At 41.9% G+C, this 27,960-nt stretch overlaps 2 protein-coding genes across 3 annotated transcripts in view; both read left to right on the top strand.

Moving 5' to 3' along the window:
• Nucleotides 1-622: 622 nt before the first annotated feature.
• On the top strand, nt 623-19,688 carry map3k3 (mitogen-activated protein kinase kinase kinase 3). The gene is made up of 17 exons (XM_023413941.2): nt 623-1,952; nt 5,578-5,649; nt 6,206-6,327; nt 7,648-7,688; nt 8,125-8,224; nt 8,704-8,817; nt 9,005-9,125; nt 9,940-10,073; nt 10,436-10,509; nt 10,714-10,781; nt 11,235-11,330; nt 11,458-11,619; nt 12,226-12,374; nt 13,558-13,689; nt 14,437-14,566; nt 14,730-14,907; nt 16,281-19,688. Exons 2-17 carry the CDS (start codon nt 5,646-5,648, stop codon nt 16,507-16,509), a joined length of 1,854 nt encoding a protein of 617 aa, XP_023269709.1. The 5' UTR covers nt 623-1,952; nt 5,578-5,645; the 3' UTR covers nt 16,510-19,688.
• Nucleotides 19,689-24,407: 4,719 nt separating this feature from the next.
• Nucleotides 24,408-27,960, top strand: part of gfap (glial fibrillary acidic protein) — a 9,638-nt gene continuing 6,085 nt past the window's right edge. Inside the window, exons 1-2 of one of the 2 annotated variants that reach the window (XM_087175974.1) lie at nt 24,408-24,483; nt 26,001-26,557. In XM_087175974.1, coding sequence (XP_087032100.1) covers nt 26,037-26,557 — 521 coding nt within the window. In that variant the 5' untranslated portion in view covers nt 24,408-24,483; nt 26,001-26,036. Of the gene's footprint in view, nt 24,484-25,862; nt 26,558-27,960 lie in introns of those variants that run through there. The other variant, XM_023413974.2, reaches the window with a different exon arrangement.

The following is a 27,960-nucleotide window of genomic DNA, read 5'->3' as shown; positions in this document are numbered from 1 at the left end:
AGATCCTTAAATACCACAGAGGTTAATGACTGAACGCCTTCACTCAAGGACACCAAAAATTTCAATTATTGTATTATTAAATTACTATTGAGTAATGAAATGGTCATTTTCTGCAAAAATATCAATTATGACTATTTTTCCTATTCCCTATTTTTTTTCCATCAATAGTTTAAGTACATTGCGCTCACAGTATTTGAGGACTTTCATTGAAGTAACATTTTTCATTCGGACTTTTACTTCTAAGGGTGTATTTATATGCATTTATTGTATAATTGCCACTTTTACTTAATCTGTCCAATTATCTGGATACTTCGTCCACCACTAGTGACATGTAGGCCTAATGAAGTTGAGAAAAAGTGAAAAATACTCACGTAATATATACAGTAATGAAGAATTGCATTTAAATCCAGTTAGTAAATGTACTTGTATACATTTCACCATTAGTGGGATTAAAGGGGCTTCTTGACTATGACTAACTGCCAAAAAGCAGTGTTTGGATGCGGAGACAGCCGATTAAGGGCTGAAATTCCGATTTTCCGGCAGTTTGGAATGCAGCATCAGTCTGATCTACGTCACTGCTGGTCCGCCCCTTTAATAATATTGGGCGCGCTCTCGTGGGAAGACTTCCACCGAGTAACAGCGCGTTCCCGCGGCTGCACGGCGCTAATTTGGATAGTTTAGTAATCAGAAATCCCCCTGGGAATAAATCCATGTCCTTACGTACGTTTGGACGACGGAGAGTCAAGCATTTGGAAAACATGGATACAACCTTGGAGTACAGTTTTCATGACTTGTTGGAAGCATAAAAGCGGGTTCCGGTGGCGATATTTTTCTGTCAGGAAGTTTGACGTATTCGGTTAAAGATTATTTCTTGCTTTGTTTTGGTTGGTGAAAGTTGTGGACTGTGGTTGGTTACAGACTTCGTGCGACAACTCTGTGACTGCGACGCTGATAAAAGACTGTTCTCTTGACATAAAAGTTTGGTTTTCATGTGAATGCTCCAGGAACCGTAGTTTAAGAGTCCGACGCTGTGCGAAGTCTAAACATCGTTGGAGTTTATCCAACTTCGCGTCACATAACGAATCAACTTTCTTTGTGTAACAAACCTACATAGGTAGTGATTATTTTCTGCAAATGTCATTTTGGTCGTCTTTTCCTGCAAGTCTGAATTATGTCGCTCTCTGAATCAAATTCCTCTGTACTTTTGTTATAGGTCAGACATAGGCCTTTCGTATATGATTATGTTTAGATCCGAACTCATGTTGCAATGCGATGCAGTTATATCCAGTGCAATTATAAAAGTAAAGATCTTTCCAGCCTAGAATATTTTGGTCTCAAACCTGGCAACACAGAGGGAAAATCTGCAAACTTAGCAGGAAGAGAGGCCATCAAAATCACGGAAATCGTACGGTCTTTTCCTCTGGCGACCTGTTACTCATAAATGGATTTCATACAAGCCATACGGTTATTGTTACACCTTGTTTGGTAGTTTTCTGGTCACATTTAACACTGTTATCGGATACATCTCTGTGTCCCACGAGCCTGAAGCGCTGACGTCTAACGTGACTTCTGAAAATGTTTTGGAAATTTGAGTTTTCCAAAGACCCGAGGCTGCAGCGGAGCAGAAGTTTGTCTTTGTGCCACAGCTGGAGCGGTCTGGTGTAGGCTTTTCCATCGGAACATTTTCTGTGCAGAACTCACAGCTGTTTGATGTGACCCTGTTTGTTTTCACAACCTGGAAGTATCCGTTTGTGTGTTTGCTCCAACTTTCCGTTGAAGAAGACGAGTCCCCGTTACCTGGGGGGGTCAGCCCCGCCATGGTGGCCTCAAACACACACACACTCACCGGTGTGTCGGTCTGACTGAGGACACCGATGGGCATGAGCAACGGGTGGACCGACTGCGTCATCTCTGCCGCGAGACACCGGTGACCGAGGTCGTCAAGGCGACAGGTGAGGATGTGAGCTGTGCACGTGACAGGCATGACAGGCATATGATGAGTGAATTGTGCTGCATTCGTGTCATATCGAAAAAGTAAGCCTTCTGCTTGAAAACAGCTGGAGCCAGGATATTTTTTTAAATACTGGGGTCATGAGTCCAAATCTCCCAGTGCAACAGATGTACACAAACAAAGTATGCAAAATACTTTTAGGGAGGCAAAAAAATAATTTCTCAACATAAAGGTTTATATTCAGTTGACAGTTTAACAGGCTAGTAAATCATAAATAAATCTAAATCATCCCTGCATGAAAGTTAGAGGCAAATGTTTTTACTGAAATTGTTGTAGAGAGGTGTTGATTCAACTAATACATTATATAATTTTGTCGGTTGTAGTTTGTGGTGTTGTTGAACTGTATTACGTAATACATATTGGTGTTTCTGTTATTTAGTCTACCCTCAGTGATACAAACAGGGTGGTCAAAATAATAGAAGCACTCGTCCTTATAAAGCAATACAGTTCATGAGCACCATAAACTGGAAATTCAAAAATGACCATGAAGTTGCATCAACCCCCCTTTTTGAAACAGTTTCAACACAAACTAAACATTATAACTATCATGGAGGATGAGTTATTGCAGGACTATTGTATTAGATGGCATTCGTTTTAGCTCTCTGTGCCTTATAAACTACCAACTGAGTGTATAATTCAGATGGGGAATACTGGATCCTTTATTTATTTATTTTTTCTGACCTTAAAGTGGTCAGATTTGAATAGAACAGATTGAAGTATGGGTCACAGAAGGTCCTCGTTGTCTTTTATCTTTCTTTATCTGAACATGCAGTATAAGCAGCATTTCCAAAACTCACACTGAGTATGCATGTTGTGATTGAACATTTGTCTTATTTGTCTTTTGCTTATCTTTCAAAAAATTTTTTGAATGTATCTGTATGCATTTAGACACTACAAAGGCACATTTGAAACTTTAGCCAAGGCAAGTCCTAGCAGCTTGTTGAGATTGCAGTAATATTTAAATGTGGTGGGTTACCCTGAATCCAAAGCACATGTGCACCTGAAACAGGAGAGACATCAGGCCGGGGGATTTTGCTATGAAGCCCTCAGGCCAGATGCATCACTGGCCAGAGACAGAGTGAGGACTGTGGCTGGGAAAAACAGCCTCAGACTAAACACCTCTCAAAGCAGACAGAGAGGAGAGGGGGGAGGAAAATCCATGTAAATCCTGCAAGTCCTGGAAATGTGATACAAGGAAAATAAAGCGGGCACAGCTGACTGGACTGGTAGAGCGCAACCTCCTTCTACATTGAATTCTCCACATTCCACTTGGGAGGTAATTAAAATCAGCAGAAGCAGGAGAGAGAAGAGGGTAGTTGGGGGATTTGACATAGAGGTTAGTTGGTGTGTTGTTTACTACCCGTTGAGATACACAATTTAAGCTTACACGGTGCTGGATCCAGCACCAGATCCTGTGTCCGCAGGACCGGAGAACATTTCGATAGAGAGGAGATGGTGGTTCTGTGTTACCTGAAGTGACTGTATATTCATGCAGCTACTGGGGGAACTGCACACCTCATAAACTCCATGCTATTTCATGCCATAAGCATGAGGCTCACAGGGTTGAAGGACAAAAGTCTTTGGCACTTACTCCGCTGGCAGGGGAACATGCAAGCGGCGGAAGCTTGAAAGCAACGTGGCAACGCTCTGCCGACCACAGACGGACGTGCCCGACATTCCTGTGGGTGATTATTACCCAGAAATCCACTGGGTCAGTGAGTTGCCTCAGGTGCTGATGGTGCCCATTTCATGCACAGAAGTAGTTTCCCGCTCTCTTCGCTGATCTTCTCACTGTGTAAATCAAAACCTCAGACAACTGCAGCCTCCTCTGGAGGCTCCATCCTCAGACACTTTTCATACCAGTGTGTGGTATTGTTTGTTGTCCTGTTTTCTTTGTCATAGTCATACACTAGTCACTGGTTCTCTAGGCATACCAAGTTCCTAACCACACAGCTCTGTAGATTGATTGACCTGCTACAATGTATTTCTGAGCAAAGTAAAGCACAAGTCAAGGTGAAGGACTTGCTATGTTTACATCTTTCTCTTTTCCATGATTTTTGAACCTGTCATGGGAAATAATTGACCAGTGGTTTCTGCTAGAGGCTAATCTTGTATGAAAGTGACATAATTTGCCCTATCAATGCTACTCAGACAGATAAACACATACATGTAATTGTTTAATCATTCTCTGTGGCTTATGGTCAGACTAAATTTTTAATTATCATCCTGGCATGATTAAAACATATGCTGTGCCCTAACAGTGATAGTTATAGTAGAGGATCAAGCAATCCGATTCACCAGAACAATATCTGTGCCGATATTGATCTTGTTAAGCGGATCAAATATCGTCCATGTGTGACAGATCCACGCTGTATTCAGTTTGTTTGTCAAAGTTCCTGTCTTCAAGTTACCGTACATAAAAAGGTTTTTCCAAGGAGCGTTATGTGTTTTTATAGGTTTTAAATGTTTGAAAAAGAGGGCACTGGTGTCGGATCAAATTCTGTATCAGCAGATACCTGAGTTAAGGAACTGGAATAAGGATGATAAAGTCAGATCAGTGCATCCCTGCGTCGCTGATTTGATTAGTAAGTGATTGGGTTTTGTTCCCAGTTCTACGCTTTTGTTAAAAGTAAAGTCAGTCATATCTACTTTACCAAGAAATATTCATCCATAATCTAATGTATTTGTGAAAACTAAATTCATGTTAAAAGATCTCAAAGTTACAAGAACAAAAAGTCAAAAAGTCCTGTTTTGTTCGTCTTGGTTGAATTAGTTTAAATTCCTCGGTTTATTGGTACAAATTTGAGGGAAACCCTCTCCATTGAAGGAAATGCCTCAGTTTATAATGCTGTTGACGCCTTGAACGGGGCAGATAATATTGCCCGGTTAACATCAACAATGGAGTTATAACACAGCTGAGTTCGGTTTCTGCAGCTCGTGCAATCAGAGAAGTTTAAAGCTGGTAGATATTTAAAATGGCAGAAAAAAACATTCTTCTCGTATGAACTGTGCCAGACTGATCTCTGCCAGTGTAGCTGGAGTTTCAGCCGTTTTCAATTGTCATTCTTTCTCATGGGCAAAAAACGCACACAACACACATTCTCACATGCACTGCATTCACTCAGGCCTTCAGTCAGAAAAACCTTCAGGTCTGCAAGGAATCAAACATGAAAAAAGGCTTGTGCTTTAAATGAAAATGAGGTTCTCTGTTTAACGTCACATTAAAACATGATATTGTGTAATTCAATTACAGAGATACCATGTAGTAAGGGCACAGCCTCTTTGTCATGCCAGCCTTCATCCAAACACTGCAGTTCATACTGTGATTCTTTTTTTTCTGATGACTCTCATGTTTCCCACTAAGGTGACTTTTTATGGACTGAGGTATTTCCATACTGACAGGTTTTGTGAGACTAGCTGATAACCTTGGTCATGTCATCTCCTGTCTGACTCAGAGAGTCACATTCTGATGCTCTGTCTCCAAGCAGCAAAATATTAACAAGAACAATGCCAGCCTCAGTTACTACAAGCTTATTACTAATTGGTTTCTGTTTTCATCACTACAGGCCGTGGCACAGCAGACACAAGTTTTCTGAAGACTGGCTTTGTAGACCACGTACGCAACGTCGCCACAATGAGTGAGTCTTCTAAACCCTGATGTTAGGCAGACATTTAGTGCACGGTTTCCTTGCAGCGTGAGATAAAAACAGACACACACACACACACACACTCACACCAAACACCATCCCTGAGGCCAAAGCCTGTGCGAGCTGCTGCTGCTCCAGACGCTGTCGAGTGAAGGATTGGTTTTCAGTGTTGTGGAGATGGGGGTCTGGTTCTCTCCGCTGCCCTGGGGCCGTGTGATGTCTGTCCAAGCTACACAAGGAGAATATTTTCTCTTCGTGACTTCGTCCAGCCCAGGCAGAGCTCGCCTTGAAATCAAACGTGGGAATAGGCATATCAAAAACACTGCAGTCCTTTCCTGACTCTAATGCCATGTCACAGGATAGTCTCAATATGGCTGTAGTTAAAGATGACTAATTGTCTCCACACACCTTTTTATTACAGAGCTAAGTGCGAAGGGCTCGTATCTCTATCTCTTTCTCTCTTCCTGTCATACATACACACTCACACCATCCATTTTCCAAACTGCACTCTAATCGTGTATTTTTCCCAACTTGTTATCCTCTCCAGATGAGAGACAGGCTCTCCACTCCATAATGAAGGACCTGGTTGCCCTTCAGATGACGCGGCGCCAGCCTGTGTTGTCATATGACAACAGCAAACCCAAGACACCGGCTCAGACCAACAGACAGGTACAGAACCAACCAGTGCATCACAATTTAGCTCTAAAGAAAGAATGGCTGATTTCTAGATGGCTTAGAAGATAAAGCTAATTTAAAGTTGTCTTTATGAACCAGGATTTGAACCCTGGTTTCACATAAGGTAGAAAACTTAGTGATAAGACTCAGTGACAATCAAGACCTACCTCAGTGTAGAGCCTTGATTGTCACAGAGTCTTGGTCTTCTCCATGTAAATACAGTATGAAAGTTAAGTTTAAAAACAACTGAAGTGGTTTCAGAAGTGTAGTTGTGAAGAGGTGAAAGATCCTGAAAGATCTCAGGTTCAACCCCACAGATGTCTCTCCATGAGCCTTGTGTTTTGTTGAAGTGTCCCTCAGCAATATAGGAGTGTCTGCTGACCGTCAAAATAAAAGCTTAAATAAAAGTCCTGAATAGAAATGTGATAAACGTAGCTGGCTTCTGTCCACAGCACAAATCTTCAACTCTCCATTTAAACACAGCTGTAAATTCGACAGCCTTTAAGTTGTGACCTGTATGAATGAGTCATGAGGTTCTCAAATGCTGACAGAGTATTTCTTTATCTTCATGACTATGGGTGTGTCAGCCATTGAATATTTTATTATTGACAACTGGTATAATAAAACACCATGTAACTGGGTATCACCCACTCAGGTATATTCTCATTGCTTATAGTATTATAGCTGGACCACACAGTTACCTCATTTAGCATAATGACAGATGATTTTGAGAAGTAACCACCCACAACTATGGTTCTCATTCAGCTGAAATAGATTAAATCCAGTTATTTTCAACTGCTTCTCTAAAAATATATTCTGCTTGTGTGGAAAAGTGGCCAGTAGACCACCCACCCTCGTATATGACCAGTATCATTGAGCTGCAGCTGCAGAGAATAACCAATGCAGACAACTCATGGACAAGGTAAAACCAGGGATGCCCCCCCCCCCCCTTCCTGGGAAGATAGTCTCCACCATTTTCCCAACTCAATAACGTAGTTTGCATTTGTTATGAGAGGATGTGGGTTTTCAGAAGTGATGATGCAACGAAAAAAGTACAAAGTGATGTGTTTTTCCATTAAACAATCTTTGTGTAAGACCCACAGGGGAAGACATCACATATGCAAGTTGGGCTTAAAGTACTGCAGCTCCCACTAGTCAAACTATTTGAGTTGTGTTCTTTTGGAAAAAACACTTATCTGACAGTTATGTTTATGGTAAAATAATTCAAATATCAGCCCAGTCTTTCTCGTGTGATGAACTCTGATGACCTCCTTTGTCCACCTCTTGAACTTCCTGTTTCTGCTTTGCCCCCAGGACGATGTCAGGATAAAGTTTGAGTTCTCGGGAGAGAGAAGGTAAGTTTATTTTGGGCTTTATTTGCATGCATGCTGTGTGTGTTGTGAAGGTATTCTACATACATGTATACATCCATATGCAAGTGAGAGTGAGCATAAACACTCCCCAAACACACTCTCTCACATGCTGCTCTTGTCACATGTTCCAGTTCATGAGAAAGAGCACATCTCAGAGTCCAACACTCACTCCAGCACTTAATTCAGACTGGTATGTGAGCTGGATAATATGAGGAAAGGACTGTGGTTAGCCTGTGGCTGCCAGTACAAACCACAAATATGCAAGGTGTACTTAGAGGAATCTGCACTCATTAAACACAGCAGCCTGTGTGTATTTTGCTTGCACGTGTGCAAGTGACTCAAAAGCAGTTTCCCTAGCAGCCAGTTCATCTCTCTCATAGTCTACGGATCTGTGTGATTTTTCTGTTTTGATGTGTAGGATCCTGATGTTCGGGCGGCCTGTGCAGTTCGAGGAAATCCAGCAGAAAGTTAAGAGTGTCTTTGGGCAGCAGTTAGACCTGCATTATATGAACAACGAGGTAAAGTGAAGACTCTCCCCACTCACTCAGCTCTCTCTCTGTCTTAGACACTGATTGTTTATTGTGTATGTGTGCAAACATGTCAGTTATTGATTATAATTTTTATTTTATCTTTTTCTCTGTTAATCAGTGAACTGTTTATCCTATGAGATGGCTAATAAAATGTAGGGATTAAATAGATTTTGCGTTGTAAAACTGTAAACACTGTTAATTGTTCCAATTTCCTTCAACCCAAGACAACAGTCTAAATGATGTCAATCAATTAAGAAAATAGCTGCTGATTAATCAACTAATTAAGCTCCACAGACATTTCTGACCATGTTTGTGTGTACATATATGCTTTCTGTGTGTTTCCGTATCTGATGTATCGACAGAACATTTGTGCAGCCGTCGTATGCTTGTGAACCCTGGTTTGTGTTTGTTTACATGTATTGTTGATTTTGTGTGAGTGTTAATGTGATTGTCTTGTTTCCTGGCAGTTGTCCATCCCTCTGCGAGGTCAGGACGACCTGGACAAGGCGATCGACCTGCTGGACCGAAGCTCCAACATGAAGAGTATCAGGATCCTGCTGCTCACTCAGGAGCACAGCAATGTGAGACACACACACACAGGGCGTGCATTTACAGCGTACCATTTCTTCATCACAGAGCCATATTGTGAAAAAAATCAAGGTTCCTCATTTATTTCCATTACTGGATTGCTGACATGGAGCCGTGGTTTCATCACGTGTTGTGGTTGTGTTTAAACCTCTTGTCGTCCTCTCCTGTCTCCACCTCTAGGCCTCCTCCCCCTCCCACCATGCGCCATGTAAACAGGTGAGGATCAAGTCCTCCCAGTCCACCGGAGACGTCAGCACGGTGTACCAAGCCGCTGAGCCCAGAGGGCGCCACCTATCAACCGGTACATATCTTCAACTGCAATTCAAAGTCCTCTCTAATCTTATCTGCAACATGCAACAACATGGCTCACACACTGTGTCCAAGTAGGAAAAGTAAAAGTTCTTAGAAGCCTCAATGTTCTGTAAATATTCATCTATGAGTAGCTGTCATGTCATTGTGCCTCTGCCGCTTCTTTTTTGCTACCTCAATTTCCCTTTCTGTCGCCTTCGCTCTCTCTGGCTGTTCTTTCTTTGGCTTCCCCTTCTAGCAATGGGTCCTCTTCCTTTTCCTGTTCACCATCACTAGACGATGCCTGCTGGACAGCAGCCAATCAGATTATGGAGCTCTATTAGTGTGGTGGACCAGTGGCCTGGTTTAGGATCTTTTTTTTTTTTCCTCTGGAGCAGGGGGTCACAGTGGCTGCAGAGCGGCTTGAGATCTGGACTTCATAACAGCAGCAGCCCCTAAACACTAAACCCAGTTCTCAGCTGTTAAATCAGAATGCCTTTCATGACGACCGTATCACAAAAGCTGTTGCGTGGGTGTGTGTTTGAGTTGCATGAGTGTTGTCTACTAACTACTGCATGGCTGCTTTTGTTCTGTCGGCGCTCCCTGGAAAAAATAGAAAATAAATCTGAACACAGAAGAAAACATTATGCAAAGTAGCATTTACCACATTGCCATTTAATCAACTGATGTACCTGAAGTATATTGTTGCTGACACTTTCATACACTTTCCAGTCCTCAGGCCTGTAAAGTCCAAAAATTGTTTTAAATTCCTATTTTTTGTATATCTAATCTTTTCCTTTATGCTCATAACTGCTGTCTAATCCCAGGTTCTCAGAACACGGGGCGTAGCTCACCGCCTCCTGGCTATGTGCCTGAGCGCCAGCAGAGGATCGCCCGCCAAGGCTCTTACACCAGCATAAACAGTGAGGGGGAGTTCATCCCTGAGACCAGCGATCAGTGTGTGAGTCAGAGCTTCACAGTTAATGGGGAAAATCCAATGCTTGTGGTGTGTTTGTGAACTCAGACTATTAAGATTTGTTCACATAAGCAACTCAGCTCCAACAGCTTGAATCAAGACCTTTTCTGATTTCTGAAGTTGTTTTGCTCATTAAAAATGTTATGAGCACTGGAAGTATCTTGGCTGTTGTTCTGGGATTTTGGATACATTTTTGTGAATGATTAAGGTTATGAAGAAGCAGAATTAATCTCCAGAATTAAAAAGCTTATTTAGTAATATTGGGTTCATGCTCCAAAAAGTTTCTTCTTCTTTACACAAAGCACATGCGCACACTCTTCATCCATTTTCCATTATGCCCTACACAGGTGCTGGATCCCTGGAGCAGTGCAGAGAACTCAGTCTCTGGAAGTTGTCAGTCTCTGGACAGCAACTCAGACAGGTGAAGAACAAATCCTGCCTGCACAGGAACTCATTACGTGTTTTATTTTTCCATCACATCTTTGCAATCAGTGGTTGCTTTTTCCGTTTATTTTCAAAACCCAAAAAACTGTTTGATGTAAATACCCAAATACAGTCTGATGACATGGCAGTTGTACTTCGAGAGCATCTGTCACACTTCTTTCCTCCTTGTCTTCTCTCACAGCCCCTCGCTGAGGAAGTCTCGCATGCACAGAGCCAAAAGTTACCCTGATAACCGTCAGGAGTGCTCAGGTGAGAGCAGTCACAAGAAAAGATGCTTCCCACACCCTTCAAGTTTCCCAGTAATGATGCGAGAACATTGCGTTAATGCAGCACTTTTACATCACCATGCTCCGATTTCTGTAACACCACTAGGACACCATGGAAGATTTCTACGTTGGCTGCAATTTGTGAGAAATGAATTCCTGGTGGCCATTCCTGTAAAAAACCGAGGTTACAACATAACTGATTTGATAAAGAATCCACTCTTTATAGTCAGTGTTTTCTTGTAGTGACCACAGAACTTATACAAATTGTGTTGACCAGCTGAAAGCTTATGTATTTGCAAGTTAAGTATAAGCTGTAAGGGAGACTAATAGAGTCGCTCACATGAATGCTGTATAACTCAGTATGCAGATGAGCTAAACTGTGGTTGAATCACAGAATAATCCTGCTGACCTTTGACTTGTGGATATTTGCTTTCAGACAGGGAGAATCATGTGTATGACAGGGTAGCGGGAAAGGGAGGCACCTATCCTCGTAGGTACCATGTCTCCCTGCATCATAAGGACCACAGTGAAGGTGAGATGTCTCCATTCTCTCTCTCTCTCTCTCTCTCTCTCTCTCTCTCTCTCTCTCTCTCTCTCTCTCTCTCTCTCTCTCTCATGTGGCATTAAACTCAGCCAGCCTCTTTCTCGATCTCCCCCAGGGCGTCGAACATTTCCACGGATCCGTCGCCCCCAGGGGAACCTGTTCACCCTCGTGCCTTCACGCCGGTCACTCAATGGCAGCGAGGAGAGTCTGGGCAGCTGGCAGCTAGTCGACGCCCAGGGCAGGCTCCGCCCTCAGGATCGCTCTGTTGCCCATAAGTGTGAGTGTTGATTTTAGAAAACACACTTCACTATTTAGGATAACATGAACTCTTAAGAGATAAATAGATGATGCTTTGCAGGGTTCAAGGGCCAAAACCAATGCTGGTGTTTTTTTAATTGAAGTGTCTGATAATCAGCTACCACCAGATTTCACTTTTAGCAGGATGAAAAAAAAAGTATTTAAAAGGGTGGGTCAGTAAAGTTTGTGAAAGAAACCCAGAGCAGTAAATATTAAAAGTAAAAATGACCATGTAAGCTACTGTGCCTCATTAAAAATGCACATCAACTCAGGTTAAAGGATAAGGACTTACTGTGTCCTGGGACATGTTCAGCCTAGCTAAAGTCGGGAAGCTGGGAGAAACTTAGCTTGTGACCAATGTGTGTTGAAGGGTAAAAGTGAAAATATTTCCTTTGTAATTCTGTAATGTTTTTTTTTTTTTTTTACTTTTTCATGTTACTTTTTCACTTTTTCATCTCTTTCCTGTCATATGTAAGGCATGTTGTATATTTCATGTAAAGCATAAATGAACGTGTGTGTGTGTGTGTGTGTGTGTGTGTGTGTGTGTGTGTGTGTGTGTGTGTGTTTTGTTTTTTGTTTTTCTCAGCTCCCAGCGCTCCAGTGACGTGGCGGCGCGGGAAGCTCCTGGGCCAGGGAGCGTTTGGACGGGTTTACCTGTGTTACGATGTCGACACTGGGAGAGAGCTGGCTGCCAAGCAAGTCCACTTTGATCCTGACAGTCCAGAGACCAGTAAGGTGAGAGTCTAACTAGTTACCATCACATAGAGAGTCCAGTTATCCTTGTTTTCACAGAGACAGCATATGCAGTTTCTCTTTTTGATTCCCTGCTTCATTTATATAAAAATATTTATTGCTCACACCACGTACACAACGTTTACCTCTTGTCAGGAAATGGCATCTATCATTGCCTCACTATTTTGACAGTATGACTCATGTCTTGAAACTTTGCAGTGAGATATTAAACATTACTTCGTTGATTAATAACAAATCACCAAGAAATACCTCATCGGTTGTGCATGTTTATCTGTTCAGGCCATTATGCTGGAATGCAGGTAGTTTGTATTAACTGACTGAGCCTGGGATTAATGAATTAACCGTGTTAAACGAAACATCTTTGCCTCAGTTTTAGGTCAGGAGTTAAAACCATAAACTTTATTTTATCCTCTGACACGGAAACGGCATAATCAATGTGCAGGAAAAAAATTCACTAATTCATAACAAGTAGAATTGTATTGAAGAGGTTATCTTTACTCCCTCCACCCCCTCTTCCCCATTTTAATGTCTTTTCCTGTCCGCCACAGAGAAAACATGCACTGTCACTTCCTGTATCTGTGTCAGAGCCAAGTGTTGTGGTGGTAGTGGAGGGTGACAGGTCAGCGTTGCCATGGCCTTCCATCACCCCTTCACACACACACTCCTCTCCCACCCCCAGATGTGAATCAGTTGTTTCTTTTAAACCAGCTTCTGTTCTGGGACTTTGGGATTACTTTGTGTGTCTCTGACTTCCCCCTCTCTCCCCCTCTCTCCCCCTCTCTCTGCTTCTCTCTGCCTCTCTCTGCCTCTCTGTGCCTCTCTCTGTTGTTGCCTCACTCTCTGAAGTAAACACAGGAACTTCTTTTGGGGAACTGAACTGTTGGCTTTTATTTACTCTCTGCTTTAGGTTTCACTTTTGGCAGACTCCACACACAGTCATAAATGACTGTTTGTCATCCCTGTGTTTATGGTTACATTTGTTTGTCATCAGTGGTAACAGATACGAGAGAGCCTGCAGGGATTAGACATATTTGAAACATGTATTTTGTTTGCAAATGAAAACAGATGCACTGTTCAAACATGACAGCTTTCATATTTAATCTCTGAGCTGTTGCGTTTGAATGTTCAGTGTGTAATTTCCTTGCATCTCGATGTGTCTGTGCAGGAGGTCAGCGCTCTGGAGTGTGAAATCCAGTTGCTGAAAAATCTGCATCACGAGCGCATCGTTCAGTACTACGGCTGTCTGAGGGATCACAATGAGAAGACCCTCACTATTTTCATGGAGTACATGCCGGGGGTGAGTCCCAGCAGCTCTCATGTCACAGGGTCAACCGGGGCTCAGAACAAATGGTTGAAATCTAAAAATCAATTCCCTCAAGCTAACATTTCCTATGACTTAATGTTTTAACATAAAAGGATTTTAGGTGTTCAGAAAAGTGTTTCCTGTGTTCTCCCTGAAATTATTCATAAGTTTTAAAGAGGAGAAACACTTCTGGCTCTTCCCAGCAACAGGAACTTCCAGGAATAATTTAAGGAATTGATGAATTTCACACGAACTGCATTTCAGTTTAGTTCCTGGGCCAAAGTTACAGTGTGTAGCCAACTTCTGTACTTGTCTATAAATAGCAACATAAAGAGACCATTATACTAATACAGTAAAAAACCTAGAAAAAAAGACTCAGCACTTTGTTAAACCAGTAGTCAGCTGGTTTCCCTGGAGTTCATGGATAACTAATCATAGAGCAGATCATTGCTGCTTTGTCTCTGCCTTTCTGGCATCAGTTTACGTGTCATACAAATGTGTTAAACTGATTACAGCTCTTCAGATGTTGTGGAAACACAAACACAAGTGTGTGAAATTTTACTCCCTGATTTAGTTTTTCAGTTTTGCTCCCAGGATCACAGACCTCTTTCAGTTTCCAGATTTTAGGCCAGCTCCTTTACTCCCTGTGTCTGTGGTTTGTGGTTTTTAAACAAGCATGTCTTCACAGTCCGTTAGTTGTTGCACTGTCATCTCAAAGCGTGTTTGCTTTCTTTATATCAGGGATCGGTCAAGGACCAGCTGAAGGCCTATGGCGCCCTGACAGAAAATGTGACCCGGAAGTACACGAGACAGATCCTGGAGGGCATGTCCTATCTGCACAGCAACATGATCGTACACAGGGACATCAAAGGTAGTCCTGTTTAACTACACAGGCCCGAGCAGTATACTGTTTAAACAGCAGATAAATGTTTAGACAGTGTTTTGGTATGGAGATGTTTGGGTCTTAACCATCTGTGGTAGATGATAGCTGAGATAAAATATTTACGTGTCCCATGTGTGACTCTGGCTCTCAGGTGCCAACATCCTGCGGGATTCAGCGGGCAACGTGAAGCTCGGAGATTTCGGTGCCAGCAAGAGGCTTCAGACCATCTGCATGTCTGGCACCGGCATCCGCTCGGTGACCGGCACCCCCTACTGGATGAGCCCGGAGGTGATCAGTGGCGAGGGCTACGGCAGGAAGGCTGATGTCTGGTAATACACAGCAGTTTCATTTAAACTTTGATCCCAGTTCATCATACAACTGCATAGATGTCTGGCTTCATCTATATTACTATTGGTTGTTTCTAAATTGAAATTATTGCTAGTAGTTTTCTACATTTTAATCCAGTCTGAATTGATTTACAAAACCAGGGTGCAAATGATTATATTTTTGGCCTCTTTAGCAAATAGGTTTTTTTGATAATAAGAAGCTGATGTATACTGAGTTTGAGTGACAGGAAGGATGCATGCCTTAATTGCCTTTTTAAAAGCTGTGGAGCAGATTTCACAAATTTATCAATGAGGACATATGTACAAAAAAGATATAAATTTAATGTTTTTTTTAATCGCTGTTTATTGCATTGTTTAAGTGATGAGCATACAAAAAAAACAACATAGACAAACGCCCCCGCCCCCCCACATACAAAATAAGTAAATATTTGAATAAGATAAAATAAAAATACAGCAAGTAAAATATATTTTACAATATAAAAATAGGGGGGGAAAGGATATAAGTTCAGGAGAGACTATCAGATATAAATGGATTCTTAACGGGATTTAGAAGGTGACAAATGTGCTACTCTGAGAATCTACTGCCACAAACAATGAAGCATGTGTTACTGCAAGGGAATGTAATACCTGATCATGCTGCTGGAGTGAAACTAGACAACTGTGACTGACATGCACAAACACAGACATCATGGCTTTTCATACTTTAAGTACAAGCAACGTCCTGATAGGAAGTGTGTTTTTACCAACTGCTTTAACTCTCTCAGTAAAAATACTTCAGTTCGAAGCAGGGAAAAAGGATACGTACATGCACTGACTGGGTAGAAATACCTCCATTCAGCAAGATGGTTGTGAATAGGATCCCAGGAGCTGACGGGACGAGACATGTGGATGTTTGAAAGAAGAGAAAACACCAACTTATTACTCTTAAAGAGACAGAAGCGCAGTGATCTTTTTAATAAAGTGTGGAGCCCGCTGTATGTATCCCGGTACCTACCACACTCTCCCACACAGTGTAGTCAACATTCTCTTATGCAATCTGATTGGACGGTGACCCCAGGCTCAGTGATGTGATTGGCTGAAGGCCAGTCAGACAGGTCGTAACAGAGGTTGGTATGTTCCAGGTTCTCAGCCCGGGCTGGAGGGGGAGTAATGCTGCCAGGAGGGCTTGTACCTCCCCAAACAGGTGGAGGAGGCCCTGTGCAGACAGCAAGTGTGAAAGTTTCCATTCAAAACATTCCTTCAAAGCTTTAGTGTCGAGTAGCTGAGACATGATATGTGGTGTTTGTTTCAGCTTGTAATGTGACTCAACCTACAGATTAAACTGAAGCCAACCTAATCATGCATGTCTTTTACAGGAGCCTTGGTTGTACAGTGGTGGAGATGCTGACAGAAAAGCCTCCCTGGGCTGAATATGAGGCCATGGCAGCCATATTCAAGATCGCCACCCAGCCCACAAACCCACTGTTACCCTCGCACACCTCTGACCAGGCACGGGACTTTATCCGGTGCATTTTTGTGGAGGCCAAACACAGGCCGAGTGCTGAGGAGCTGCTCAGACATCCCTTCTCGCAGATTCTGTGCTGAAACCTGCCTGGTTTCTGAACTTTAACCACAGAGCGGCACAGTAGCCTCAGCAGTATCTGTAGCTTCCACAACAGAAGACCGGACGTCGAACTGGCCTGGATGTCAGTGTTAAACCCACTGACCTTCAGCCACCGTGCAGATGCTTCAAGGGAAGAGTCCGAGTCCACTCACACAAATCCAAAGAAGCGACAGTTTGACAGCTGCAGTCAACGCAGTGCTTTGAAGACCAATGCTCATACAGCAGTCACCACCAGGGGGAAACAAAACACAGGTTAAGTATCTGGTGGGGTGTTCATCTCTGTCAGATACAAACACATAGATGCGCCGCACTCCAGCATCATTGAGTCAGAGCTCATGCACCGGTTGTGTCTTTATAAAGTATTAACTCCTGTGTTTACATTCACTTGTTGGGCAGTTTTGAGAAATGCCAGGAAGCTCCAAGTGTTTGACTTTTAAATATTTAGCTGAGCAACATTTTAAAGCTACAGCAGGCCTAAAGCTCAAGTTTGCTCAGTGGATGTTGAACTCCACTGGTGCACTACAGTGTTAATTGGACAAGTTGTTCTCTCTCTTTTTTTCCCAACTTTGGCAACTTTTGCAACTTGCAACTACTTCCTGTTTCTGTTCCTGCTTTGGAACAAAGAAAACTCCACCCTTACAGTTGTAACTCTGTTAAAAGCTATTTAAGCTACCTGAGATGCACTTTGCATCTCTGGCTGCATGTGTGTGTAGTCTCAGTAAAACACAGATGGAGTGATATCACGTGGAGTTACGTGTAGAGTAGCTACACTGGAGTTTAATGGAAAAAAATAATGTTCAGCTATAGAAAGCTTCAGTAGTGAATGAGCTGATTCATGTTTTGGTTTCATCCCCTCAGAAGACAAAGGACATTGTTTAGCAATCCAAGCCAAAAACACAAACTTCTCCACTGTCAGTGGTCTCAATAGACCATAATGCACTGCAGCTGCTAGCTCCAGTCTGTGGCTCTCATGTGCAGTCTTACCATTACAGGTACAGATCTAAGTATTTGTTTCTTTGAAAGATAATTACAAAGTGATCTTTGAAAAGCTCAGGTTGTGTTTGACAACACTTACCAGTGCTCTGAAGTTATTTCAAGAATTCTTCAAGATTTTTTTTTTAACCATCTGGATGAAAAAATATTCTGTCTGGTGGATGATTAAAAAAAAATAAGAGAGGGAGATTTTTTAACACGCTTCTTAAGTTGCAACTGTTTTTCTTTTTCAGGTAACTAGAAATGATACACACACATCCTCGCTCTTTTTGTACAACACAAGAAAAATATGAACACATTATGTATAAATTAGGAAAAGACATGTCATTTCCATCCGTCATCTTTCCTTTGGATCAGAAAACAGTCGCAACCTGGAAAACAGGTTAAAATCTTTGTAATTGTGCAGCAAAGATAATATTTTTTCCTGGCAATTTTCAAAAATTGCCAGCAATTTATTTTTCAGTGAAACAGGTGCTTCACACTGTGACTTGAATGTAATAGTAATGAATGAGAGGCACAAACTGGGGCTGTGCAGCTATTATACCTCTTCATCTTTCTCCAAAGAAAATAAAACTCTCTCCACTGTCACTATCATGAGTGCAGTTTTTCCTAATATGTTAAAGTAACCAGATAAGTCTGGAGCTGCTTTAATGCATTTTGGAAAAGAATCAGTGCAATTCAGTACAGCATAAAGCATGAGGATGTCATGTAATAGTAAGAGGAACTGAGTGTGGATTTTTCCTCTTTAAAGTGACCTTCCTCTGTCTTGTTCGACCTGTTGCTTCAGTGTGACTTATCCTTCTGCCTGCCATCTTTCTCCTGCAGCTTCTCTGCATCACAAGTGTTCTCAGCCTACAAAATGCCAAAAAGGGACACATAAAGGACTATGGTATGGACATGGTATCAGTTATTTGTGAGAGGGAAGCAGACAGTGCTTTTTATGGTCAGAAAAAAGTACAAATTAAAGTCTTTAATATGTGACTTTTGTTGCCTTCGCCTAAGATCATACTGTCCATGTGTGTCTCGCCCAAACATCCCTGACGGAGAAGCCTTAAGGATCAATTTTGAATCAGATGCACTTTTATGTGAAATGAATGTTTTGTTCTCTTTACCAAATTTGATTTAGTTTTTTGTTTTTTGTTTTTTGTTTTTTTACTTCAAATGTGAAAAAAAAAGAATTTGTTTCACTTTTATTTATATCCCCATGTCCATTCCAATTAGATTTTATAAGCAAATATATATGTAAAAATATATTTTTTATATTTAGACTGTGTCAAATCGAATGATACTTTCAGGACATATTGTCGTTAAAAGTAAATTGTTGAAAGCAGCTGGTTTTGCAGACATTACAGAATTGGGGTTTATAAATGAAAAATGGATGGAAAACGAACTCTGGCGGCCTGGTTCTTGTTCCAGCTCAAAAAAAAAAATTCCACGCATCCTTAGCTATACATTTAGATGACAGTATTACCTGACAGGTTATGGAAACTCTGCATCATTTGGCCATAGAACTTTGAACATCTATGAGGTTTCATGAATGAAACCTTTAAAGGATTAATTTACAAAAGAAACTGGTGGGAATATTTTTGTGTGTGATCTCAGTGCTATTAAAACATAATTAAAGGGTGTGTGTGAGCCAAAGACGAGCAGGAGTGGAGCCAGTGCTGGATGTCAGAGTTCGCTCTTCAACCCAGACGACGACTTTGTTTATCCCAGGGTTCAGACAACGAGTCCAGTATTAAATGATTTTCAGGGCGCAGGGCTTGCTGCTGCCTTAATGCTAATACAACAATATTTCTGTGGGCTGCTACACGCTAAAGGCAGCTAGAATATGTTCAGTGTGGAAAAAGATGTGGTTCCAAGAAAAAGGGCCCTGGGATAAGCAAATGAAATCAAACTAGTTGGTAGAAATCTGTATATATAAATGTATGATTATGTATCATGACAGGACTTGCAGTGCAAAGTCTAATTGTATCAGATTTATTTTACAGCAAAAAAAGAATAGTATGTTAAATGACAGTGTGTGTGTGTATATATATATATATATATATATATATATATATATACACACACACACACACACACACACACACACACACACACACACACACACACACACAAATGGCATGGCCTCTCTTCAAAACAAATAAATTGTTTTTAAGAATCATGTCCGATTGTTTTTTTGTTAGTGTGTTTACATGCGTAGGAGGACAGTTCTGGCTTGTCCAGACTGAGGGAGTCCAGTAAATGAAAGGACACAGGAGGCTGAGCTCATTGTTGGCCGTAGGAAGCTACTTGATTAATGCACTCGTTTTTCCTCTTTCTCTCTCATTTTGTTTCTTCCTCTCTTTTTGCTCTGTCGCTCTTCTCATGATGAAAAACAGGAGGCAGACAGGAAGAGGAGATTTCTGCAACCGTGTCTGGCTGTGAGATGTGAGAACAGATTGTGTGGAACAAAGGGCCTTTTTCTTGCAATGGTGTGACACAGAGATGCATTGCTTTTGACATGTTGGATTTATATTCCCTCAATGAATTGATTCACTTTAGTTTGCCCTCTTTTTATGCCTCCATGCCAGCAACGGCCACAGCCGGAGGCATTATGTTTTCAGGTTGACTGTCCATCCATCCCATTCTTGTGTATGCCGTATCTCACTAACACCCTGTGCGAATTTCTTCAAATTTGGTACAAATGATTTTTTTGGGACTCAAGGATGAACTGATTTTGTTTTGGTGGTCAAAGGTCAAAGGTCAAGGCCATGGTGACCTCAAAATCTAGTGAACACAATATATCAGGAACCCCCGGAGAGAATTACATTACATCTGGCACAAACATTTACTTGGATTCAAGGATGAACTGATTCGAATTTGGGCAAAGGTCAAGGTCACTGTGACCTCACAAAACACTTTTTTGATCATAACTCAAGACTACATACGTAAATATGACAATTTAACACCGGCTACTACTATAAAATTATGATGCTCAAAGGTCAAAGGTCAACTTCACTGTGATGTTATTCAAAGCTGTAACTCAGGAAGCAGAGATTGAGATCCATATTTCCTGCAACTTGGCTGGTCGGCGGACGCAGAAAACAGCAAGGTGGTAATTCTAGTTTTTCAGTGGTAACATGGAAAAGTTAAAGACCTGATAACATGGTTATAGTGGATAATACTTTCCTTGTATTTTGCTTCTCAAATTCATCTAAACTTTGTCTAAGTTAACTCAAAGCACTACTCTGCCGAGGTACAGCCTCACCAAGCTGCTATGACTTTTGCCTCTGAGTCTTGTTAAGTGAAACTCTCTGATTTCTGGCATATGATCAGTCACATTTAAAGATTTGATGGCCAGTAGTATGAGTATCAATAATCAAACAGCTATGTGGATTGAATAGTTTACGGCCTGGGTTTGTATCTCTGCGAGCTGTGCTTATTATGGGATGTATTTGTGTGGTATGCAGATCTGTCTGTGTGGTATATTTGGGCCCCCAGCATTCCTGCTGACAGGCAGACTGGAGCTTCGGGCCTGAACCGGCTCTCCACTGGCCCTCTTTGTGGCTGCACTCTGTTTGGACCTAGTGGTGCTGAGTCATATAGCCGGCCTGTCTGTTCCAGTTAAGCCCCCTGATTTTCATCACAGCCCATTCCCATGAGTCCTTGCTGCTTCACTACCACCCAAGCATTCAGCTGTGTTGTTTGTGCATGTGATGTCTCTCACCTGTGTTGTTCAGAAAGTCAGCACCTGTGACAAAGGAAGTATTCAGATCCTTTAGTAAGTAAAACCAGCAATACCATGCACTGTAAAAAACAAAACTCCATTACATGTAAAAGTCCTGCATTGAGACATGTTATTTAAGTAAAAATACACTAATATTATCAAATCCACTCAAAGGCCCTTTACTCCCGCACAGGTGTTTTCACTTATTCTTTGTAATTAGAGTAGAATTAGATTGGGACGATGCTAGACTCATGCGAGGTCACCAAACTTCATTGTGTAACCTCTCCCACCTGAAGAGGTGCAGCAGGAGGGTCAGACATCTGGCAAATAAGTGAAAACAGCAGTGTGAGTGCACCATTAAAGAAAAAAGTGGCATGAAATTAAAATTCAGTACATGCACAAATATGTACCTGCACCTGAGTAGATACAGCTTAGGTACATCCAACAACTGGTTTGCACAAATGAGCTCCAAAATGCCAAGTGCTATGCATTGTGCTATTATTTGTAAACATTACTTTACAAACTCAAAATCATTTGGACCCTAATTTCAGCCTATATAGGTGTCGGGGGATGAGTGTTGCACATTCAGTAATTGTATTGTCAGAACCAGACTCCGATGAGGAGTCCGTTGCACACCGAAATCGGCGATTAGCAGACGTATCAGAACGGTTGGTGTAGTTAGCATCTTTTATTTGTTTGTTGTTTGTTTATATTGTCGCAACTGGCGGTAGCTGTCACAGTGTTAGTGGTTGTGTTAATGCAAACTCTCGCTCTCAGTACGGACAAGGTTTCAGGTTTATTTTGCTCCGCCCCTCGTCCCCACAGGTTGACGGGATTGGTTCCTTAGGTATGTTACGTATGAATCCCTGGCTGTCTGAATCTGCTTTTATGAGACTGTCATTGGTTCATGCAGTTGTGAGGTGGAAATTCGCAGTCATAGTGTTGACTGCTTATTTCACTCATGATACGTCACATCATATGGACAAACTTGATTTTGTCTTTAACAAGAGAGAAGTGAGATATCCTGAGACGACTTTTACTCAGGCATAATAAGTTGGGGTGGACCAAGACTGCTGAGAACGTTTGAGGAAGAAGGTTTAACTTTCGATAAATGTTGTTTTCTAACGGTCACGTGGATCATTTGGATTATTTCGGTGATGATCAGGGACTAAGCACCACCAGCCAAACAAGTAATTATTTCCAAAACTCCACTTTTTTTTTTTTTTTATTAAATCATGCAGTTTCCAAAATCATTTTCACACATACCAATAAAGTGGTGATCGTTTCAATATTGGATACCAGACAACGTCATCTGTGTTTCAAGAAAACCTGCAACACTTTCTCTCTAAATGTTGATCACTTCAAGCTTTTTGGCATCATGTTTTTGTGAAAGTGTCCTTTCTCCTGCTTCCTTTGTTCTGTCTGTTTTTACTGCTCCAACAGTGCAATTTGTAGATACTCTTGCAAATGAAAAGTAACACAGTGGCTGAAAATAATCCTGTTTCTTTTAGTACAGGCCTTAGGAGTAAACTTTGAGATGTGTTTCAGAAAGCCAATGTTAAAACCAAGAGTTATTGTTCTTGATTAAGGCCTGCCCCTCGTTTAATTTACACCCTGTCCAGGAGAGACATCCTTGATGTAGTGACGAAGGTGGAGCTGAAAAAGTATTTCCAGCTCGTTGGTCAGGATTCACTTTGGTATGTGGCCATGTACATTCATCCATCAGCAGGGTTGAAGGATGGTAGCGGAGAGGTTCACACTGGGGATTCTGGGAGTAAAATGCCAGAGCACAAAGCGAGCGTTGAGTTTTACTCTGTCAAACGTTTAGCTGGCAGCCATGATGCCTTGGCCTGAGATCAGTCTGGGTCCAGAAAGCATTAAGATTCTGCCCCGAACCCCTTTCCCCTGTAAGTCCAGCAAATGAGAGGGTCTCCTCATGTTCGACACATGAATCAGCGGTTTGACTTGGCCCTCCTCTGACTCCAGCAGCAGGGAGGGTTGGAGAGGGAGAGGTCTGGACCGCCCCTTTCCCCTCTCTCTCCGTGTGGATGTTTAATCTTCAGGACATATTACCTCAGTGACCAGATCTGAGGCAACGGCCGTGATTGTCTGAAAAATCCAGAGGGCCCTAAACAATTAGTGTCACCTTAATGATGCAACCTTGCCATTAATCCTTAGAGACGGAGCCTTTTAAATCAACAAATCTCTGCCAGACTTACAGTGTGCCATCTTGTTTAACCTCTATTAACCGAGACCAATTGGAATTCAAGACACTGTGTTGTTGTTTTCTTCTTCAAAAGCAACAACACTCAGAAGCCAGATAGTAGAGTCACCCAGGGCTTTATTCACTGCCTCCCAGTACCACCGGTTTCCACTCCCTGTGATTTGATGACCCAGTAACAAAGAGGACCTTTATATCCTGCTGCTGTTGTGATTTCACTACCTGTAGCAACAAGGCAGTTAAATGACTGTGCCAGTGTTTCTGCACATTTTAATTCCAAATAATGTAGGAATTAAACTTTACATTTTTGCTGGAAACTTTTCAAATGCATGTTGTAGCTACAGTTGTGGAGTTTCCTGCCGTTTCCCACTAACAGGCAACCATTGATTTCCATTCATATCTGGAAAGCTTTATGTTTCATAATCCATCACAGTGACTGTTACATCTGGTTTATTTCTGGTCAAAGTTACATTTATTGTTCCTTGTGAAATACATTGGAAAAAATTGATCCCAAAACACAAAAGGATGGTTTGCAACATTATTAAGTGTGATGTAAAGTTTATGGAGCCTGACAAATAAATAAGAACACTGAGTTGAAAAATAAAATGAGCTAGATAAATAGATAGAATACAATAGAGGAGTAATTTTATCAACTGATTTGAGGTTTGAGGAATTGATTAGAGGATAAAGGAAAAGTATAAAGGTGTATATTTATTTTTACATCAATTTTTATTATATAACAGTTAATATTTATTGATGTTTTTAGCAATATTTTTTTAGCTCCATAAAAGTAAACATTCTTCGAGTGAATAAGCTAAATGTGAAGTAAAGCACAGTGTCTTTAAGAATATAATTGTTGTGACGGCAGTTATGTCGAAGGACTTTTCATTTTTCATTCTTGTCTTCAGGGAAGAACACTTGCAGACAGACGGTCACAATCTCATCTCCACAAGTCACATCATCTTCAAAAAGAAGTCGGAGAAAGATCAGCTGAAGTGCTCTGACGTAGCCGGCCCTGCCGTCGTCAAGGTAATGGATGAAAATGGTTTTGTAATGCAGCCTCTGTTAGTCCTCCTAGAGTTCAGATTAGGTCTGAACCCCCACCTCCCTCCACAGAACCCACTCTCCCCCGCCTCTACCATCCATCTGTCTTTGGAGCCAATAAGATGTCTAATCACCCAAACATAGTGAACACCCCAGAGTCCTTCAGTCTCGCTGGAGTCTTGGCTACTTTCTAGTTCTGCTATAGTAGAAGTGTGCATGTGCTCCTGCTGCATCATGGTCAAACAAATGTACAAATGAGTACATAAACACATAAACGTGTCTTGTCCACAGAGTACAGCCGACTTCCTGGTTATAAAATCGTGTATATGATCCACATTTCGTAACTGTTGTTGCTTACGTTGTATAAATCAGTGTGAGCCTGCTGTATCTATTTCATATGAGCAGCCTCACATTTATCTTGTGAATCAACTGCACAAAGTACAGCTTTACTACTACAAGCTACATGTTTTCACAGTCTAACTTTTGAGGTAATGCCAGTTGCCTACTGTGACCATGGTGTATGGAAAGTGTTCCCAAATAATAAACTAAATATGGAATAATACTATGTGGGATTTGGATCCATGAACCACAATGTCTGGGCTACAATTACCTGGGGATCATTTTCGCATCTCTCTTTCATTTCCTGTCAGCTCACTACTCTTTCTGTTAAAGCCTTAAAATGTCCCCCCCAATATACTTGGCATATGACATAATTCCTTGGAAATGAATTGACTCTCATCTGTTTATTTGACCAAAACAGTAATACTGACAGATGTGATTTTAATTAAAGATTAAACAAATTTTATGATAAATTATTCCTGTTAGAGTAAGCAGGTATTTATTGAACGATCATAAGCTGTTACATCCTTGTTATGTAACTGTGTCATGCACTGTGATCCAAAGAGGAGCGACAACAGCTCTGAGGTTTTGTCTTACATGTTGTTTTTGTCCCCTCACACAGTGGGACCCAAAGTACTTTTATTAAATCCTGCAGGTTTATGTGTTGGACTCTATATCCTACATGTGCCACATTTAATATCTTACTCATTATTCATCCGCGTATCTCTCAATCTGCTGGTACTTTCTCTGATTAGAGTGAAGATCTCTTTGTTCGATCAAACTCTGTTTCTGTTTTTGTGAAAGCGCATGTGTGGTCAGGTTGAATTGGTGGCCAGACCCTGTCACACAAATTCCTTTTCATTCAGTTGGTACAGAAAGAAAGAGAGAAAGACAAAAAGGGGTGAAAGTAAGAGTGAGACAGGGAGTGAGTCAGAGGCCGGGGAGGAGGGAGGAGAGAGGAGAGGGGGAGAAAGCCAAGAAGCATTTGTAGTTGAGTGGACGAGCACAGACAATCCCTGGCGCACAGCTTTTTGAGTGTCATGTAAACCACCCCTTCGCTCTCCCTTTTTTGTCCCATTCACTGCCTGCCACCCTCCCTTCTCTCTGCCCCACCCTGTGGCCTCTCTGCTTTGCACTTGGGGGTTCTCTTGCCTCTATAAAAGCTCTGTTTGTGCCCCGAGTGAGCTTCAGTCCCCATCATGGAGAGTCAGAGAGTCCAGTCCTCGTACAGGAAGCGTTTCGGGCCTCAGGGCTCCAGTGCCTCAGGAGTCAGACTTGGGAGCCTTCCTTCCAGCCGCTTCTCCTGGCATGGCAGCCCTCGCAACCTCACCCACTCCAGCCCCGTATCCAGGATCTCCCTGGGCTCGACCAACGCCGCCTTTCTCCTGGGGAGCCCCGGGGACCGACTGGACTTCTCAGCTGACTCCCTGATGAAGGCCCAATACAAGGAGACTCGCACCAATGAGAAGGTGGAGATGATGGGCCTGAATGACCGATTTGCCAGCTACATAGAGAAGGTGCGCCTGCTGGAGCAGCAGAACAAGGTTTTGGTGGCAGAACTGAACCAGCTGAAGGGGAAGGAGCCCAGCCGCCTTGGAGACATCTACCAGGAGGAGATGAGAGAGCTGCGACGGCAGGTGGACGGTCTCACTGCTGGCAAAGCTCGGCTGGAGATAGAGAGGGACAATCTGGCTGCAGATGTGGGAACCCTCAAGCAGAGGTAGGAGTAAACAGGGCGGGACTCCTGTGGGTTGATGTGATGCACACAGTGGTAAAATCTATCTTCTGTCTCTTCTTCGCTGTTAGTGTTTTACAAATTGGCAAGAATAATTTCTATTTAGCTTATTTGTACTTTTTGCTGATAAAAGAAGTGACACTTATGTTAAAGTTAACATTCATCAAAACTATTACACAGTAAGTTTCCTTGGAAAATAATATAATCTGAGATAAAGTATAAATGCAGAAAGATTCTTGGACAATTTTTTTTATATGTTAAGAATAGAAATAGACACAAACAATTCATTAAGGCTACAAACTATGACCAATGAGCTTATTAACATAAAGACAAAGTTTAAATTATCCAATCAAAAGACAGAGGAGGAGCTCTACCCTCCTTCTTCTGTGTACATGGGTTTTATACACTGACTTTCTAGTTTCAGCTTCCACTCTAGTGTGATTTTTCATACTCTAGTTTTACGAGGGTTTTGCATCTTGTCGGTTCAAAGCAAAGTAGCACCACCTATAAAATATAAATCACCGTCACTGGTTTCTCACACATGTGTAGACAACAGGCTTTGTTTAACTTGGCTCTGGCTCAGTGTTGGTACTGTGCATTGGTTGTTTTTGGGATTTTGTCAAATACCAGAGGAAGAAAGATTCATTCAGTTAGACTAGCTTTGAAGTCTCTCAGAGTAAAATAAGACAGGTTTGTTGCATAGCTGAATGTTTTCTTTTTAAATTACAAATGCATTTATATGCAGATTTGGTTTGTCTCTGATTGGTTGGAATGCAGACCACTGTGCTCTGCCCTAGCTTTACTCCTGGATCCCTCTTTACAAACTTGATCCTGACTGAACCCCTCGTCGCATTGAGTGTGGAGGAATGAGGCTAACACAATGGTAGCCCTTCACAAAAGGAGCAGACAGCCAGGCAGATGTTCTCTTGTCTCCTGTTACTCCAAAACAACTATTCCCTCCAGTTGCATATCCAGCGTTTTTCACCTAAGGTGCACAAGTGGCGTGAATCTATAATTTAATTTAGTCGAGGAAGTGAGTGATTGAACGACCCTGAAAGTTTACTTCAGACGCCTTTCTGGCCTCTGATTACCACGCAGCTGCTGGTCCTCTCAAAGGACGCAGAGTGAATAGTGATGGTTGTGGCTGAGAAGGTCAAAGGTCACCACTTTTGTGCTTCCTACTTTTCTCCTCGAACCGATCTATTCAGCAAACTCTGCGTGACACTGTACAGATGTTACTCCAAGTCAGAGAATTTATGTTTCCATGACTCTGTGTGTATGGCAGATGGATTGCAGGGTGCTGTGTGTCTGTGTGAGAGGCTGGGCGTGTATATCCTTGTTGTGTGTGTGTGTGTGTGGGGGTGTGGGGTGTGTGTGTGTGTGTGTGG

This window comes from Seriola lalandi, unplaced genomic scaffold (genome assembly GCF_002814215.2).
Source record: "Seriola lalandi dorsalis isolate HSWRI2012SDOR001 ecotype SW California unplaced genomic scaffold, Sedor1 jcf7180002054519, whole genome shotgun sequence".
NCBI classification, from domain to species: domain Eukaryota; kingdom Metazoa; phylum Chordata; class Actinopteri; order Carangiformes; family Carangidae; genus Seriola; species Seriola lalandi.
The sequence above is the reverse complement of the archived record's forward strand: the minus strand, read 5'-3'. Positions and strand labels throughout refer to the sequence as shown.

What these genes read in the sequence shown, in the direction of transcription:
- map3k3 (XM_023413941.2), top strand. An exon ending in AGGGCGCCACCTATCAACCG is followed by an intron (nt 9,126 to 9,939) that starts GTACATATCTTC and finishes GTCTAATCCCAG; the next exon opens with GTTCTCAGAACACGGGGCGT. An exon ending in TAACCGTCAGGAGTGCTCAG is followed by an intron (nt 10,782 to 11,234) that starts GTGAGAGCAGTC and finishes ATTTGCTTTCAG; the next exon opens with ACAGGGAGAATCATGTGTAT.